This window comes from Rhinoraja longicauda, chromosome 25 (assembly GCF_053455715.1).
Source record: "Rhinoraja longicauda isolate Sanriku21f chromosome 25, sRhiLon1.1, whole genome shotgun sequence".
In the NCBI taxonomy this organism is placed as follows: Eukaryota; Metazoa; Chordata; class Chondrichthyes; order Rajiformes; family Arhynchobatidae; genus Rhinoraja; species Rhinoraja longicauda.
Genome location: NC_135977.1, coordinates 12,443,418 through 12,461,468, shown reverse-complemented (window position 1 = coordinate 12,461,468; position 18,051 = coordinate 12,443,418). Strand labels below are relative to the sequence as shown.

General features: G+C 41.1%; 1 protein-coding gene across 2 annotated transcripts in view; it reads right to left on the bottom strand.

The window, feature by feature from the left end:
* Positions 1 to 18,051, bottom strand: part of ppil2 (peptidylprolyl isomerase (cyclophilin)-like 2) — a 210,992-nt gene that overhangs the window by 132,181 nt on the left and 60,760 nt on the right. For both annotated transcript variants that reach the window (XM_078421882.1, XM_078421881.1), the window contains exons 6-7: positions 15,859 to 15,910; positions 368 to 459 (exon numbers count right to left, since the gene is read on the bottom strand). In XM_078421882.1, the coding sequence (XP_078278008.1) occupies positions 368 to 459; positions 15,859 to 15,910 (144 nt within the window). The remainder of the gene's footprint in view (positions 1 to 367; positions 460 to 15,858; positions 15,911 to 18,051) is intronic.

Genomic DNA, 18,051 nt, shown 5'->3' with positions numbered 1-18,051 from the left:
TCCATAATATTGCAGATCATTAAATAAAACCAAATAATGCTGGAAATATTCAGGAGGATAGGCAACATCTGTGGAGAGCAAAACAAATATAATGCTTGAGTCTACGACCTTGCATCAAGGTTGGATATTGCTGGACTAGATCCTCTGCAACCTGAAACATAATGCAGAGGTCTCACCCTTAAAAATCCTTTGATGAGGCTACTTACCATGAATTTTACTTATTTATCTCCAACCTTTCAGTTATGTTGAAAGGTCACCAATTTGAAATATCATTGTTTTCTCTCCTGGCCTCTAGTATGTTCTGTTTTATTTAAAGTAAAAGAAACCCAAAGACTAATAGAAAACAATCAAAAAGGGTGTTACCCACATCATGTGAATAGACGTTTCCTGAAGACTTGATTGCCAATATATGCGAGTTGTTTGTGAAGACAGAGTACATCACTGGGCAATGGAATTTTCCTAAAAGAAGCAAAATGATCATTAGAAGTGGTCCTTCACATACCAAGAAAGTTTGAAACCTTTCTTGTAGCCAAACCTAATGCCAATTATTTGGCATGTCTCCAATGACTCTTGTCAATTTCTATAGATACACCATAGAAAGCATCCTATCTTGATGCATCACAGGTTGATATGGCAATTGCTCTGCCCAAGACTGCAAGGAATTGCAGCGTTGTGAAAGCAGCTTGGTCCATCACACAAACGAGCCTTCTAAATACACCATCAACTTCGTCAAGAAAGCAGCAAACATAGTCAAAGACCAGTTATTCTCTCTTAACCCTCTCCTGTCGGGAAGAAAATACAAAAGCTTGAAAGCACATACCACAATATTCAAGAACAACATCTTTCCTCTGGTATCAAACTCTTGAATTGACATATCATATGCGAGGGATGAATTCTCAATCTTCCAATCTACTTTGATGCACTCCTTGCACTTTTTAGTCCACCAAATCTGGACTTTCTCTGTCGCAGTAACCCTATCTCCTCCATTTGTTTATTTCCTCTTTTGCACTACCTGTTGTACTCATATATGTTATGATTTGCCTGGATAGCATGCAAAATAACATTTTCATTGTATCTCTGTACAAATGACCATAATAAATTAATACTAATACTGAACATTCATGATCCCCAGTCAAGAATTTGAATGCAATTAGGACAGTACAAATGAAATAATTTAAATGAATAGTTATTTGAAACCATTTCAATTAATAGTTATTAGGCACATCTCAACCTACCACACCCGTCTATATGTAAACAGACAAGATGTAAAAGCTGAAACATCATCTGATTGTTACCCTGCAAAACCTGGGAATTATTTTAACCTTTTTCAAGATCACTTCTTCCCATGTATATATCTGCTAAATGAAGGGGTACAGGTCCTGCTGCTGTAGCTTTATTTTTGGTAACTAAATCACACTCTATATTCTCGCATGTCTCAGTCCCCACCTCTCAAACAACGGCTGAGGGACTCCAAAGATTTTGGTGCAGTGGAGTCCAAAGTACAGTCTGTCTGAGCAGAGCAAAACCAGCTTTACTCACAGTGCCATTGACAGCCAGTGAGTATCTGTACCCTAGATTGACTGGTTGTCAGAGCTGGTCAGCTTGGCATTCACACATATTTAGCAACTCTTGAGGCATGTTAGTGAAATTTATTTAAAAAAATTGAAAATTGAAGTTTTATGGTCAGAGATTTAAAAAAACGTATTCACACATAAATCTGATTCCACATCCTTAACACGGGCAGCACAGAGACACAGATGGTAGAGCTGCTGCCTTCAGCGCCTGAGGCCCAGGTTCGATCCTGATCCCTGGCGCTATCTTTGTGGAGTTTGCAAGTTCTCTCTGTGACCACATGGGTTCCCTTCGGGTGCTCCGGTTTCTTCCTACATCCCAAAGATGTGGGTTTGTAACTGGCTGCTGCAAAATTGCTCCCTGTGTGTAGATAGTGATAGAATCTGGGAGGGAATTGATTACAACATGGACAGAATTAAAATGGATTAGATTCATACGGGACTAGTGTAAATAGGTAGTCAATGGTCAGCATGAACTTAATGGGCCAATACCCTGTTTTCATGCTGTATCTCCCTGTGACGGGCAGCTAGAGTGCAGGTAAGGGGTGGCGGTGGCACAGGAACGGCTGGGGTGACGACGGTGGCAGGTGTGGCATGGGCAGGGTGGCAGTAGCGGTTGTGTTGGTGGCGCCGGCAGGCACGGCCGAGGTGGAGGTGTCGGTGGCAGGGGCAGCATGAGAGGCAGTGGTGGCAGGTGCGGCCAGGGTGGTGGTTGCCAATAGACAATAGACAATAGGTGCAGGAGGAGGCCATTTGGCCCTTCAAGCCAGCACCGCCATTCAATGTGATCATGGCTGATCATTCTCAATCAGTACCCCGTTCCTGCCTTCTCCCCATACCCCCTGACTCCGCTATCCTTAAGAGCTCTATCTAGCTCTCTCTTGAATGCATTCAGAGAATTGGCCTCCACTGCCTTCTGAGGCAGAGAATTTCACAGATTCACAACTCTCTGACTGAAAAAGTTTTCCTCATCTCAGTGGCAAGCTTGGCCAGATTGCCAATGCGGTGGTGGTGGCAGCAATAGAGCTACTAGCGGCATGGGTGGTCAGCCCTGCGAGCAGCAGGGGAAGTGCTGGCAGCCGTCGCCAGCCAGGGCAACCGGCACTGCGAAATGGGTGTGGGCAGTCGTTGGCACATCAACCTATGGTTGGCTATAACCACAATCCTTATAAAGCGGTCAATTAAAACAAGCGTATACATATAGTCATTCTGCTATTGAAATAATCTACAACAATAAAAATTATTGTGCTGATCGAGTCAACATATTAACAATTTTGTTTTTAAACAGTTCTTGGTAAGTATCTTTGTTTTTGCCTAAACATTTTAGACCACCAAAAAAAGTACCACGGGACCTCCTCGGTTACGAATGGCCGCCATTTGCATGGCCCGTATCCACAAACAAACATTTGAGAAATGGGAAGGATGAATTTGCCACCTGCGATAGGGCTGCAGACAATGTATGTTGTGTGAGAATTCAGTTTGCAGCAATTCCTGAATGGCTGAGTTAAATGCATGGTTTAACTACACATTGCCCTTAGTTGGCCTATGTTTTTATTTAAATATATTGTCGGTCGGCTAAATTTCCTACTTACAAATTGATCAGGTTACAAACAGTTCACAGGGACAGAACCCGGTTATACCTTGGGGAGGACCTGTAGTTATCATTTTTCACAGCAGACATTTCGTACATTTGTAAGTCTAGGTCAGGTCGTGCACGGCAATAAAGTTATTAATTGCCAATGTTTTAAACCAGATTAAAAATTAAACAAGAGCTAGAAGCAATCTAGGGGAGGAACTTAGCAAGTCAAGCAGCATCCATGGGGGTAAAGGAATTGTTGACATTTAAGGTCAAAATCCTGCATCATGTTTCAACCTGAATTGTTGCCTTTTTTTGCTCCATATGCTCAAGGTGCTGTTTCACCGGCTGAGTTCCTCCAGCAGATTTTTACTCCAGCACCTGCAGTTTCTTGCATCTTCAAGAATTGCGGCACTGTAGCGCAGCGGTAGAGTTGCTGCCTTACAGCGAATGCAGCGCCGGAGACTCAGGTTCGATCCTGACTACGGGTGCTGTACTGTAAGGAGTTTGTACGTTCTCCCCGTGACCTGCGTGGGTTTTCTCCGAGATCTTCGGTTTCCTCCCACACTCCAAAGACGTACAGGTATTGACTGGGTAAATGTAAAAAATTGTCCCTCGTGTGTGTAGGATAGTGTTAATGTGCGGGGATCGCTGGGCGATGCGGACTTGGTGGGCTGAAAAGGCCTGTTTCCGCGCTGTATCTGAAATATGAAATATGAAAACAGAGGGTTTTGTCTATCATAAAACCAGGAGCAAAAAGCACCAAATCTTTCTTTATTATTAAACAATCTAAAATATGTTAAGAAGTTAATATTAATGTTAATTTAAACTCTAGCTAATTAGAAATTCAGCATCAAAGATGCATTATGAGGTGGAAATCATGAGATGTGCTGTGAGAAACTGCATCATTATTAAAATCAATATTTGACTCGATATTCTACAACAGTGATTCTACATTGAAAGTAAACGAACAGCTTTAAGGTATCACAAAATGCTGGAGTAACTCAGCAGGTCAGGCAGTTTCTAGGAGAGAGGGAATGGGTGACGTTTTGGGTCAAGACCCTTCTTCAGACTGAGGACGAGAACAGCTTTAAGATACTTTGAGTGATGTGAGCTTTTTAAATAGGTTACAGGTTTCAAACTCTCTTCTAGTCATATTAATTTGAGGATATCACACTTCAAGCTAGGGTTGCCAACTTACTCACTCCCAAATACTCACTCCCAAAGAGTAGGAATAAACGGGTCCTTTTCGGAATGGCAGGCAGTGACTAGTGGGGTACCGCAAGGCTCAGTGCTGGGACCCCAGTTATTTACAGTGTATATTAATGATTTGGACGAGGGAATTGAATGCTACATCTCTAAGTTTGCGGATGACACGAAGCTGGGTGGCAGTGTTAGCTGCGAGGAGGATGCTAGGAGGCTGCAGAGTGACTTGGATAGATTAGGCGAGTGGGCAAATGCATGGCAGATGCAATATAATGTGGATAAATGTGAGGTTATCCACTTTGGCGGCAAGAACAGGAAAGCAGAGTATTACCTGAATGGTGACCGATTGGGAGAAGGGGAGATGCAACGTGACCTGGGTGTCATGGTGCACCAGTCATTGAAAGCAAGCACGCAGGTGCAGCAGGCAGTGAAGAAAGCGAATGGTATGTTGGCATTCATAGCAAGAGGATTTGAGTTTAGGAGCAGGGAGGTTCTGCTGCAGTTGTACAGGGCCTTGGTGAGACCACACCTGGAGTATTCTGTGCAGTTTTGGTCTCCTAACCTGAGGAAAGACGTTCTTGCCTTAGAGGGAGTACAGAGAAGGTTCACCAGATTAATCCCTGGGATGGCGGGACTTGCATATGAGGAAAGACTGGATAGACTGGGCTTGTACTCGCTGGAATTTAGAAGACTGAGGGGGGATCTTATAGAAACATATAAAATTCTTAAGGGGTTGGAGAGGCTAGATGCGGGAAGATTGTTCCCGATGTTGGGGGAGTCCAGAACCAGGGGTCACTGCTTAAGGATAAGGGGGAAGTCTTTTAGGACCGAGATGAGAAAACATTTCTTCACACAGAGAGTGGTGAGTCTGTGGAATTCTCTGCCACAGAAGGTAGTTGAGGCCAGTTCATTGGCTATATTTAAGAGGGAGTTAGATGTGGCCCTTTTTGCTAAAGGGATCAGGGGGTATGGAGAGAAGGCAGGTACAGGCTACTGAGCTGGATGATCAGCCATGATCATATTGAATGGCGGTGCAGGCTCGAAGGGCCGAATGGCCTACTCCTGCACCTATTTTCTATGTTTCTATAAGAGACAAGGTGACGTCATCGTCCCGCACCCCACGTGACATCACCCAGCCAGTGGAATCATGCTCCCGCTCCACCAATGGCGGCCATCCGGGTCGGGAGGCGGGTTGCTACGCAGCCTCCGTTTGGCAGTGCACCAGCCTACACTGCGGCCCCCGGGCTACTGTGTCTGGGCCTAGAGTGTCTGGGCCTAGAGTGCCCGCGCCTACAGTGCCCGGGCCTACAGTGCCCGGACCTACAGTGCCCGGACCTACAGTGTCTGGGCTTACAGAGCCGGCCGGGCCTAATACGGGACAAGGGCAGTCCCGTACGGGACAAACCACTTTAGCCCAAAATACGGGATGTCCCGGCTAATACAGTTGGCAACCCTACTTCAAGCAAACTGTACAAAGAGCTAGTAAAAAAAGTGCAACTCAAAACACTAGTGAACCATGTTGTCAGAAAATGTTATTTTTGCAAAATTATAATGAAAGATCCCACTTCCTCAACAGGATAACATTGTGGATGATATAAAGTTTAAAGCATTCTGCTATTTATCCCAAAGTATGTTACCGATTGGGAGGAGATATTCCTTTTCATGTGGGTACCAGTTGTAAAACAAAGTCAAGGCTGGATATTTTGTTTCTTGTTTCAGTTTAAAGCAGGATGCAGAACCTCAACAAGAAACAAAATGTAGCTAGTGTAAAAAGTTTCCAAGAATCAAATTGCATCAAAATATGACAAGAACAAATTCCTTCAAATGTATCAACTATAGTTTAAATTATTTTTAAAATGGAATAAATGGGAAAATTATCAATGATTCGAGACAGATGAAAATGTACCTTAACTTTTGTGTATTGAAACTAAAAGCAGTCTTTGTTCTTTGAAGATATAAACTGTCACTTTTAACTTGAAGGGCACACATGGTGAGGTAGAGAAGATTGTTAGTATTTTACTCCCAATCTTTATCACAGGAAATAGATGTAACATTCTATGAATGCTGTAGCACAGCTGGACCACTGACTGATATCTAAACAGTAAAAAGAAACAAATTGCATCTCCTTTTAAACTCAAAAAGCTATAATCTGATTTAAAAAGAGCCTGAGAAAATATCCTGAAAGGAAAAAAATACCTAACATTTCAGATTGATGACTTTCTGATTGATTAGATTAGATCAAATTAGATTAGTTTATGGACACAAACAGCAGGGTGCAATAAAATCCCATGTTCACATGCAGCTCAGAGTAAACAGTATACAGACAGTAATGTTAAATATACCAATAAATATAACAAGTACAAAACAGCAAAACAGTGCAAGATTGTAATACAGAATTTGAAACCCGTGGAACTTGGAGTCAGCACTCCCCTCTGCAACTGGATCCTCAACTTCCTGAACAACAGACTACAATCAGTGAGGATAGGTGACAAATTAAGACAATCCTCATGAGCATAGAAGCATAGACAAATAGGTGCAGGAGCAGGCCCTTCGAGCCAGCACCGGCATTCAATATGATCATGGCTGATCATCTAAAATCAGCACCCCGTTCCTGCTTTTTCCCCATATCCCTGATTTCTTTCACCCTAACAGCTAAATCTAACTCTCTTGAAAACATCCAGTGAATTGGCCTCCACTGTCTTCTGTGGCAGAGAATTGCACAGATTCACAACTCTCTGGATGAAAAAGTTTTTCCTCGTCTCAGTCCTAAATAGCCTACCCTTTATTCTTAAACTGTGACCCCTGGTTCTGGACTCCCTCAACATCGGGAACATTTTTCCTGCATCTAGCCTGTCCAATCCTTCAAGAAATGTATATGTTTCTATACAATCCCCTCTCACCATTCAAAATTCCAGTGAATACAAGCTCAGTCGACCCATTCTTTCATCATACGTCAGTCCCGCCATCCCGGGAATTAACTTGGTGAACCTACACTGCACCCCCTCAATAGCAATAATGTCCTTCCTTGAATTAGGAAACCGAAATTGCACACAATACTCCAGGTGCGGTCTCACCAGGGCCCTGTACAACTGCAGTAGGACCACCTTGTTCCTAAACTCAAATCCTCTCGCAATGAAGGCGAGATGAAGCCAATGAAAGCCATTAGCTTTCTTCACTGCCTGCCATACCTGCATGCTTACTTTCAGTGACTGATGTACAAGCACACCCAGGTCTCATTGCAACTCCCCTCTTCCTAATCCGACAGCACTCAGATAATAATCTGCCTTCCTGTTCTTGCCACCAAAGTGGATAACCTCAGATAGACACAAAAAGCTGGAGTAACTCAGCAGGACAGGCAGCATCTTTGGAGAGAAGGAATGGGTGAAGTTTCGGGTCAAGACCATTCTTCAGGCTGGTTAGGGATAAGGGAAATGAAAGATACAGACGGTGATGTGGAGAGATAAAAAACAATGAATGAAAAATATGCAAAAAAAGCTGTTTGTCGGGTGAAAATGAGAAGCTAGTGCGACTTGGGTGGGAGAGGGACAGAGAGAGAGAGAGAGAATGCCGGGGCATCCTGAAGTGAGAGGAATCATTACTCATACCACTGGGCTGTAAGCTGCCCAAGCGAAATATGAGATGCTGTTCCACCAATTTGCATTTAACCTCACTCTGACAATGGTGGAGACCGTGGACAGAAAGGTCTGTGTAAGAATGGGAGGGAGAATTAAAGTGTCCAGCATCCGAGAGATCAGGTTGGTTTATGCGGGCTGAGCAAAGGTGTCTCACGAAACAATTGCCCAGTCTGGTCTCGCCGATATATAAGAGTGCACATCTTGAACAACGGATACAGTAGATGACGTTGGAGGAGGTGTAAGTGAACCTCTGCCTAACCTGAAAGGATATCGGGGTCACTGGACAGAGTCGAGGGAGGAGGTATAGCGACAGGTGTTGCATCTTCTGCGGTTGCATGAGAAAGTACCTGGCGAGGGGGTGGCTTGGGTGGGAAGGGATGAGTTAACCAGGGAGTTGCAGAGAGAACGGTCTCTACGGAAAGCAGAAAAGGGTGGAGTGTCACATTTATCCACATTATACTGCATCTGCCATACATCTGCCAACTCACCCAACCTATCCAAGTCACCCTGCAGCATCATAGCATCCTCCTCGCAGCTTACACTGCCACCTTGGGGAGAGGTACTGCATAAACAGCATGAGTATGGAGCTTATCACTGGAGCCAAACACAATTGATTGAAAGAAGACATTTTGTCAGAGAGACTATTTTACCATAAAACCATTTTACCATGCCTATCATGATCTCATAATATTCCAAATCCCCTTCTTGCCAATGAAATACATTTTAATATGCACTTTGTTGTACATTAGAAAATAAATCGTGACTTGCCCGATGATAGTTGTCAGAAATGAGATACAATAACATGGGCAATAATTAAGTGCAAAGATATCCCAATTTACACTGTAAACCACTAAACATTTATGCATATTGTTATGTATCCTATTCCATCAGCTCAATAGGGTCACCGAGCTGAACAGGATGCCAGTTGATGACAGCCACATGTGCTGCAAGTGTAGCGAGATAAGGCACATTGTGAATATTTTTAGTCAATTGTTTAAGTCTGTCCAAAATAGAGTTTACCGAAGTGCCAAAGCCAAGTAAAAAATACTTTTTCAAACTGAAATAAGACAACCTGCTATCTGTCCACAGTAAGCTTACAGTTATATATTTTGTTTTTGCATTCAAATCAAGCACCCAAAAGCAATCCTGCAATAAAGCCAAATTGATGCTATTTATCCAGCTTAAAATATTATTTGGTTTACCCAGAAACAATACAGATTGATAAAGCCTCAGAAAACAATAAAGACCAGATTTTGGCAGCACACATACTGTGAAGTAGCATTAAACCACTCAGTAAGCAAGTTAGAGAATGAAGATCATGGATTTTAAAACGTTTGTTCTTAGTTTTCCAATGATGCCAACAGTTTTTTAAAAAATCACATTGGAAATGCAAAAATTTCTCCTTATTCCTTTTAACCCAATTATTTGCACTGTGCTAATTGAACCTGGTCCTACCCAACACAAAAAGACACACAAAGTGCTGGAATAACTCAGCAGGTCAGGCAGCATCCCTGGAGAACATGGATAGATGACGTTTCGGGTTGGAACTCTTCTTAAGACTGGAGAAGGGTCCTCCTGACCTGAAACCATCCACGATTTCCAGGGATGTTCGCCTGACCCGCTAAGTTACTCCAGCATTTTGGGTTTTTTTTGTTTGTAAACCAACATTTGCCGTTCCTTGTTTCTACCTACTGAACACAAGTCAGAATCATATCATCAAATATTTCTATAATTGAAAATGCAGGGACCTGTATTATTTGCTAGATTAAATAGTTGGCATGGAATTAAATTCAGATAAGGCTGAGTGCAATCACAAACAATTAGTTATGCTGAATCTTAGAAACACCTACAGTGCATTCAGAAAGTATTCAGACCCCTTCACTTTTTCCGCATTTTATATTTATTTTCATATTTCAGATACAGCGCGGAAACAGGCCTTTTCGGCCCACCAAGTCCGCGCCACCCAGCGATCCCCGCACATTAACACTATCCTATACCCACTAGGGACAATTTTTACATTTACCCAGTCAATTAACCTACATACTTGTACGTCTTTGGAGTGTGGGAGGAAACCGAAGATCTCGGAGAAATTTGTTACGTTACAGCCTTATTTTTTAATGGATTAAATTCTTTTTTTTTATCGTCAATCTACACACAATACCCCAGAATGAAGAAGTGAAAAAAGGTGTTTAGAAATGTTTGCAAAGTAATTTTTTTTAAAAACTGAAATATTACATTTACATACGTACTCAGACCCTTTACTCAGTACCTTGTGAGGCACCTTTGGCAGCGATTACAACCTCAAGTCTCTTGGGTATGACACTATAAGCTTGGCACACCTGTATTTGGGTAATTTCTCCCATTCTTCTCTGCAGATCCTCTCAAGCTCTGTCAGGTTGGATGGGGAGCGTCGATGCACAGCTATTTTCAGGTCCCTCCAGAGATGTTCGATTGGGTTCAAGTCCGGGCTCTGGCTGGGCCACTTAAGAACATTCACAGACTTGTCACAAAGTCTCTCCTGCGCTGTCAGGACAGGGTCATTGTCCTGTTGGAAGGTGAACCTCCGCCCCAGTCTGAGGTCCAGAACGCTCTGGAGCAGGTTTTCATCAAGGATCTCTCTGTACTTTGCTCCGTTCATCTTTCCCTCGATCTTCACTAGTCTCCCAATTCTTGCCACTGAAAAACACGCACAGCATGATGCTGCCACCACCATGCTTCACCTTAGGTATGGTATTGGCCAGGTGATGAGCGGTGCCTGGTTTCCTCCAGACGTGACGCTTGGCATTCAGGCCAAAGAGTTCAATCTTGGTTTCATCAGACCAGAGAATCTTGTTACTCATTGTCTGAGAGTCCTTTAGGTGCCTTTTGGCAAACTCCAAGCGGGCTGTCATTTGCGTTTTACTGAGGAGTGGCTTCCGTCTGGTCACTCTACCATAAAGGCCTGGTGGAGTGCTGCAGATATAGATGTCCTTCTGGAAGGTTCTCCCATCTTCACAGAGGAACTCTGGAGCTCTGTCAGAGTGACCATCGGGTTCTTGGTCACCTCCCTGACCAAGGTCCTTCTCCCCCGATTTCTCCTGCTCAGTTTGGCTGGGCGGCCAGCTCTATGAAGAGTCCAGGTGGTTCCAAAGTTCTTCCATTTAAGAATGACAGAGGCCACTGTGCTCTTTGGACCTGCAATGCTGCAGAAATTGTTTTGTACCCTTCCCCAGATCTGTGTCTGGACACAATCTTGTTTCGGAGGTCTACGGACAATTCCTTCATCTTCATGGCTTAGTATTTGCTCTGACATGCACTGTCAACAGGTATGTGCCCTTCCAAATCATGTGGACTCCAATCAAGGTGTAGAAACATCTCAAGGATAATCAATGGAAACAGGATGAACCTAAGCTCAAATTTGAGTGTCATAGCAAAAGGTCTGAATACTTATGTAAATGTGATATTTCAGTTATTTCTTTTTAATTACTTTGCAAAAATTTCTAAACACCTTTTTTCGCTTCTTCATTCTGGGGTATTGTGTGCAGATTGACGATAAAAAAAAAAGAATTTAATCTATTTTAGAATAAGGCTGTAACATAACAAAATGTGGAAAAAGTGAAGGGGTTTGAATACTTTCTGAATGCACTGTATAGTTTTACTGGAACGGATGTCATCTGGTAAATGTGTTAACATAGCTTAAGCATTAAATAGATACAATTCATTCTATCAGCACAATGTCTTTAGAAACAACTATTTTTATAACAGTACAGTAGCCTTCAGATCAGAAAAATCTTTTGAAATTCATTTTGTGAGAAATTTTGGTTTTAAGCAGGCTTCCTTCCGCGATAATACTTCAAAGGGAATATGTCAGATCTCAGCTAAACTTAAGCAGGGGTTTCGAATTCATAAAAAAACCATGAACATAGAAAATAATAGCAGGATTCAATCATTTAGCCGCTAATGGCTGTTATGCCATTCAATAGGATTATAGATGACCTTTTACTTCAGTGTACTTTACTGCATTAACTCCATATTCCATAACTAAAAATCCATTGATCTCGGTCTTCAATATGTTCAATGACCGAGCCTCAACAAACTTGGGATGAGAATTCATAAAAATATACTACTCTCTGGATGAAGAAAGTTCTCATTTTCTCAGTAGCTTTTTTTGGACAATTAGTCTGATTATAGACATGTTACCAGGGAAAATGTCACCTATGCATTTATCCTGTCCTCGACTCTATACAAATGTTCTGTTTTAATGAGAAACTTCACATTCTTCCACATTCTAGAGTATAAACTCAGTCAGCTTAATCTTTCCTGGTAGGACAAAATGGTTGAGCTCATATATTTTAGCATTGTATTCCACATGCTATGTCCTAGCCCATTCACCTGGCCAGTCTATTATCTCCTCAAGCCTCTCTTCACCCTCCTCATATCTCAAGGCCAGTGCCCAGCATTGAATCATCAGCAAATTTAGATTTATTCATCTGATCCCTTAAAATTTGATCATGAGCAAATGGAGCCACAACACTATTCTTTGTGGCTCCTTACTAGTCACAACCTCCCAAACCTATTCTCCGTTTTCAGTCTATTAACTGATGCAACACCCAATCCTATGAGTTCTCATTTTGTTTAATGACCTGTGTGGCATTTTATCAAAGTCCTTCCAAAAGTATAAATATATCAGAACTTTGTTTATTCTGCTTGTTACAACCTCAAAAAGCTAACCAATTTGTCAAATATTTCCCTTTCATAATTTCACATGGACTCTGCCCAATCTTGTTATTACTTTTGAAGTGCCCCGGTACTACTTTAATAACATATTTCAGCATTTTTCCTACCACAGATATCGGGTTAACTGGCTTACTTTATTGTCGAAACAAGGGACTACAGATGCTAATTTGCAAAGAAAAAGACAAACTGCTGGAGTAATTCAGCGGGTCAGGCAGCACTAGTGGCGATCATGGACAGGTGATATTTCAGTTTGCGACACTTCACACTGATTGGGGGGGGGGGGGAGAAGAAAGCTAGAATAGAAGGGCAAGACAAAGCGTGGCAAGTAATAGGTGTAGAGGCGAAGGGAGTTTTTGATAGGTAGATGGTTGGACAGAGGCCAGAGATGAAAAAGGTGTGAGACAAAAGGATTGAAGATGTGCAAATTGTGAAGCCATTGGAAGGAATGTAGGTGGAGGGGGAAGAGGTGAAATTGCTGTGAGTCTAGGTGCAGCATTGGGCAGGGGAAGAAAGGGGGTGCTGGGGAGAAAAGGCAGTATTGGGGTGGGGGAGTTAGTTGTGGTCACCTAAAATTGGAAGATTCTGTCCTGAACATGCTATGAACATTGAATTATCCAGTTTTAGGTAACCTCAAACAACCCACCCACACGCCCATCCCTTTTGCCCCCCCCCCCCCATTTTACTTCCTCTGGCCTTTGTCCAACCATCTGCCTCAAAATGTTAACATCTTTCAGTTTCTCTTTCACATTGGACTTATTATTCTCCACCATTTCTGCAGGAATTTGGGATTTTTATCCACACATTCAGACACAAAATTCTTATTTCATTTCGCTACTCTTTCCTCGTATCCCCAACATAATTTCTCCTGCTTTCTGTAAGAGATCCACATATCTTTTCCTTTTTACAATTTGTTTTGAATTTCTGATTAGATTATTCTTCTATTCTTCTTGCTCTTTCCTATCAATGCCTTTGATCCTTCTTTGCTGAATGCTGAAATTTTACTCAAGCTTACTGCTCTTTTAAGCACTCGTTAAGCCTTTTCCTTTGATCTATTTTCATTTTTAACTTTCTTGTTCAGCGTGATTAGACCACTGTTGGGTTTTTATGCCTGAAAGGAATACTACATTTGTTCCAAACTATGTATTGTTTGTTTAAATGCAAGTAATTGCCTTATTGCCTTCATACCTTTTAATGCTTACAACTTAATGGTAAGAACATTGATTTTCCAATTTCAAATAACCCCCATTCCAGTGTTCTCCTTCCACACACATTCACCGTCTACTTTTTTAATTTAGTTTTTTAGTTAATCTCTCAAATCCCCCCTTCCTCACCTGCTTCCATCTGCTCATCATCTGATCCCCATCTGGTTTTACCTTTCACCGACAAGCACCTGTTACACCCGCACCCCCTTGTACTGCTACATGCAGGCAATCTTTCACTTCCCTCTCAATCCTGATGCAGGGTCAATTTTCACCTTTTTCCTCCACAGACCCTACTTGACCCACTGAGTTCTTCCAGTCTTGTTTCTTGTTCCAGATTCCAGCATCTGCAGTCTCTTATCTTTTAAAGCACTTTTACCAATTCATATCTCATACATTTGTAGTTTGCCTTGTTTAAATTTACATCCTTCGTTCTTGAATTAAATCACTTTCAGTCATTATATTTAAAAATCTAGCATTTTGATGATCACTCTTCCTTGAAGGTCCTTTAACAATAAGATTGTTAGCCCTTTCTCCTTGCATGAGACTAGATGTAAAATAGACAGTTCTCAAGTCATAATAGAATTTTTGAATTGAAATTTAGTTTAGTGTAGATTATTATTGCCACATGTACTGAGGTACAGTGAAAAGCTTTTGTTGTGTGCTATCCAGTCTAAGACGATCAAGCTGTTCACTGCATACCGATAGAACAATCAAGCTGTTCACTGCGTACAGATAGAGGTAAAAGGGTACAACATTTAGTGCAAGATAAAATGCGATAAAGTTCGATTAAAGATAGTTCAAAGGTGTCCAATGAAGTAGATGGGAGGTGATGACCGCACTCTAGCTGGTGAGAGGATGGTTCAGTTGCCTGATAACAGCCTGGAGGTATGTAAACTTCTGCACCTCTTGTCTGATGGGAGAGGTGAAAAGAGAGAGAAGAAGAGAGAAATTGGTCCTTGATTATGCTGATGGCTTTGCCGAGGTAGCGTGAGCATAGATGGAGTCAATAGAAGGGTGGTTGATTGCGTGACGGTTGATGGGGACATACCAAGCTTCCTATGCCTTCTAAAGAAGCAGAGGCATTGGTGGGCTTCCTTGCCCATAGCCAAGAATTGAAAGATACAGTGCAGAAACAGGCCCTTTGGTCCAACAAGTCCATATGGACCATTGATTACCCATTCTCACTTGTTCAATGTTATCCATTTCCCACACAGTAGAGGCAATTTATGGAGACCAATCAACCTACAAACCCACACACTTTGAGATAACTAGAGCACTCAGAGGAAACCCACTGTCACAGGCAAATCATACAAACTCCGCAAAGACAGCACCCAGGTTTATGATTGAACCTGGGTCTGTAGCGCTGTGAGGCAGGGTTTCTACCAGCTGCATTTGCTGCCCTCCAGACAACCACCTCTTATACACAATGCAAATTTGTTGACCACAAAGGACCACTAATTTGATTTGCCCGGAAAACTAGAAGAATAAAATCCCTCATGATAATTTATTCATCTTATACTTACCCTCTAATTGCTGACACACACTGTCCTACATTATCACCACTGTTTGTGAGCTCAGAAGTAGCTACTACCAATGATGTCTATCCATTTCTCTTTCTTAGCTCCACGTACTTCTTGATAATATCACATAATTAGTTGTGGATGTTAATCAACATTGCTTTCATCTTTTTTTAACAATGGTATTGAAGCAGTTGGCAGTCTTCACTACAATTCTTGCCCAGAATTCTCAAGCGCCTTAATATAATGTGCTGTAATGCTATGCAAAGAAGCAAATAATTATTTTGTAAAGATAGCGTTTTGAAGAATAAGCTTTATTCCAGCTTCTAAATCCACCCCCCTCCACATAATCCATGTTATCTTCATTTAAGCAAAGCAAAACACCAAAAGAGTTTGTCTGGATCATCAATGCATAGAATATAACAAAGGACATACCTTCACTGTTTTTATGGTAGTTCAACTTAATGAGTGATTTAACATCCAATTTCTGGAACAGAAAAAAGGGCTCAGTTAATAGTTAGCAAGTGGATTTTGAAATACTTTAATACACTTATTGAACTCTCTCTAAAGACTTTGCTATTTAATAAGGTATGCTATTTAAACTAAGAGAAAAATATCCTGCTCGAATCCTGATTCCCTTTCCATAATCATTTCAGCAAAATGAATTTATTTAGCTTCCCCTCTTCTTCCGTGTATTTTGACAGTCCCCCTCCATTCCAATCACAACTAGGTGTTAGGTAATGGTCATTGTCTTAGTGCATTGATTCAATGCACACTGGTCTGTTGAAAAAAGGTTAATTTAATACATTTAACAATTGCTATCTTTACTTCAAAAAAGGATATTAAGGAAGCCCCCAGGTTAATGAAACAAAAAATGTTGGTTCATTAAATCCATTCAGAATGGGAAACTGAAGTCTGACTTGCATACGACTCTATTCATGTTGTGTGCTAGGCTCAGAGGAAACAGAGATTGGCAATAAATTCTATGTTATTCCAGAACTGGTTTAAAGTCATGTTAAATTGGTATGTCACACCAACTTTGTGAACTGAGCACTGCTCATATTTGTGGCAATGGCTCTCAAAATACTTCTATTGTCAGGACAGGACAATAACCGTCAGGACAGTTCGTTTGTTTGTTTTTATGTCTTGACTGTTTTTGTAAAGCGTCTTTGAGCATTTGGAAAAGCGCTATAAAAAATAAATGTTTATTATTATTATTATTATTGTGTCAGTTGCTTTCATTTTCACCAGCCTGTTTGTTTCCAACAATTGGTGAAGCACCTAAAAAATAGGCCCCTGTCAAAGACAAACGAATTATTCTGTTCAAAATGAAACATGATGCCTCCTAAATATAAACATACACCAGACCCTTATTTATCTTATACATGAATTTGCTATATTGGTTCCGATTCAGAAATACCTGACCTCCAAATACTTTTCTTGCCTTGCCTCCCATGACTTGTGTAACCTTCATGCAAACAACACCAGTATTTCTGTGTGCCGTTGACTTCTCGTTCAACTAGTTTTTGTTTGTTCCAACAATTTGGTTGCACCTCAGATTACCTCACCCTTAGCTTTGGAATTCCTGCTTAAACTTCCCCTTGGTTGTTGCTTAATGCCAATTTTGCCCAGCTTTTATTCACCTGCAAATTAAAATTTAAAACAAACTACAAATACTGAAAATCTAAAATAAAAACTGAAAATGATGGAAATACTCAGGTATGGCTGCATCTCTGGGAAGAGAAACAAAGCTAACATTTCAGGATGAAGACACTTCATCGGAACTTCAGACATCAACATATGCACTCAGCAAAATTAACTTGTTTCTTCTAGAATTTTGCCAGTGTTAGTTACATTTTCCACATAAAGAAAAATATTGAAACAGAGAAAGTAATTTATGTTATCCAGGTTGTGAAAGCAGAATATACGAATATCTAAACAGAAACATGGAAGGCAGTACCTCGGATGCTTTAACAGAGAAAAAATAAATTAAGAGAAAGCTCAAAAGTGAAAACTTAAACAAAAAGTACCATTTCTATTTAAATTTATGTTAAAATTAGTTGATCCAATACAATTTGGTACCATGAACATTAAAATGAACTGGAGCTGGAAAAAGATTTCCATTAGCTAAGATAGCTCAAACTGCGATGTGCAATTATGGCAGAGAACGAGATGAGACATTTTTACTGAACACACGTTGAATACTTCTTCCACATGAAGGGCAGTCAAATGGACAAGATATAAGTTCCATAGGACCACAGCACAGGATTGATGAAGGAACCAAGAGGTCCCACCTTTCTCTCTGCTTCCAACCACAAACTATCTTAGTCCAATCTATTCTCCCAATGTCTTTAAGATTGCTGCATTCTGTGCTCAGGCTTCTATATATGCCAATCTGCAATCAAGTTCAATCTGCAATCAGTTAGCCAAGCAACTGTTTTCTTCATAGGCCAGAGAGAATCAAAATCATAATCTGACTTGGCTAATTTACCAAAATTGCAAAACTAATAGGAATGGAGTATATGTCCTTATCGGCTGCCTCGCCAACAGTCTGTCTTGTCCTTTTCTTTTATTTGTTGGTTTTTAGTATGTGTTAAATGTATGTTTTAGTGTTCTTTAGCTTTGTTT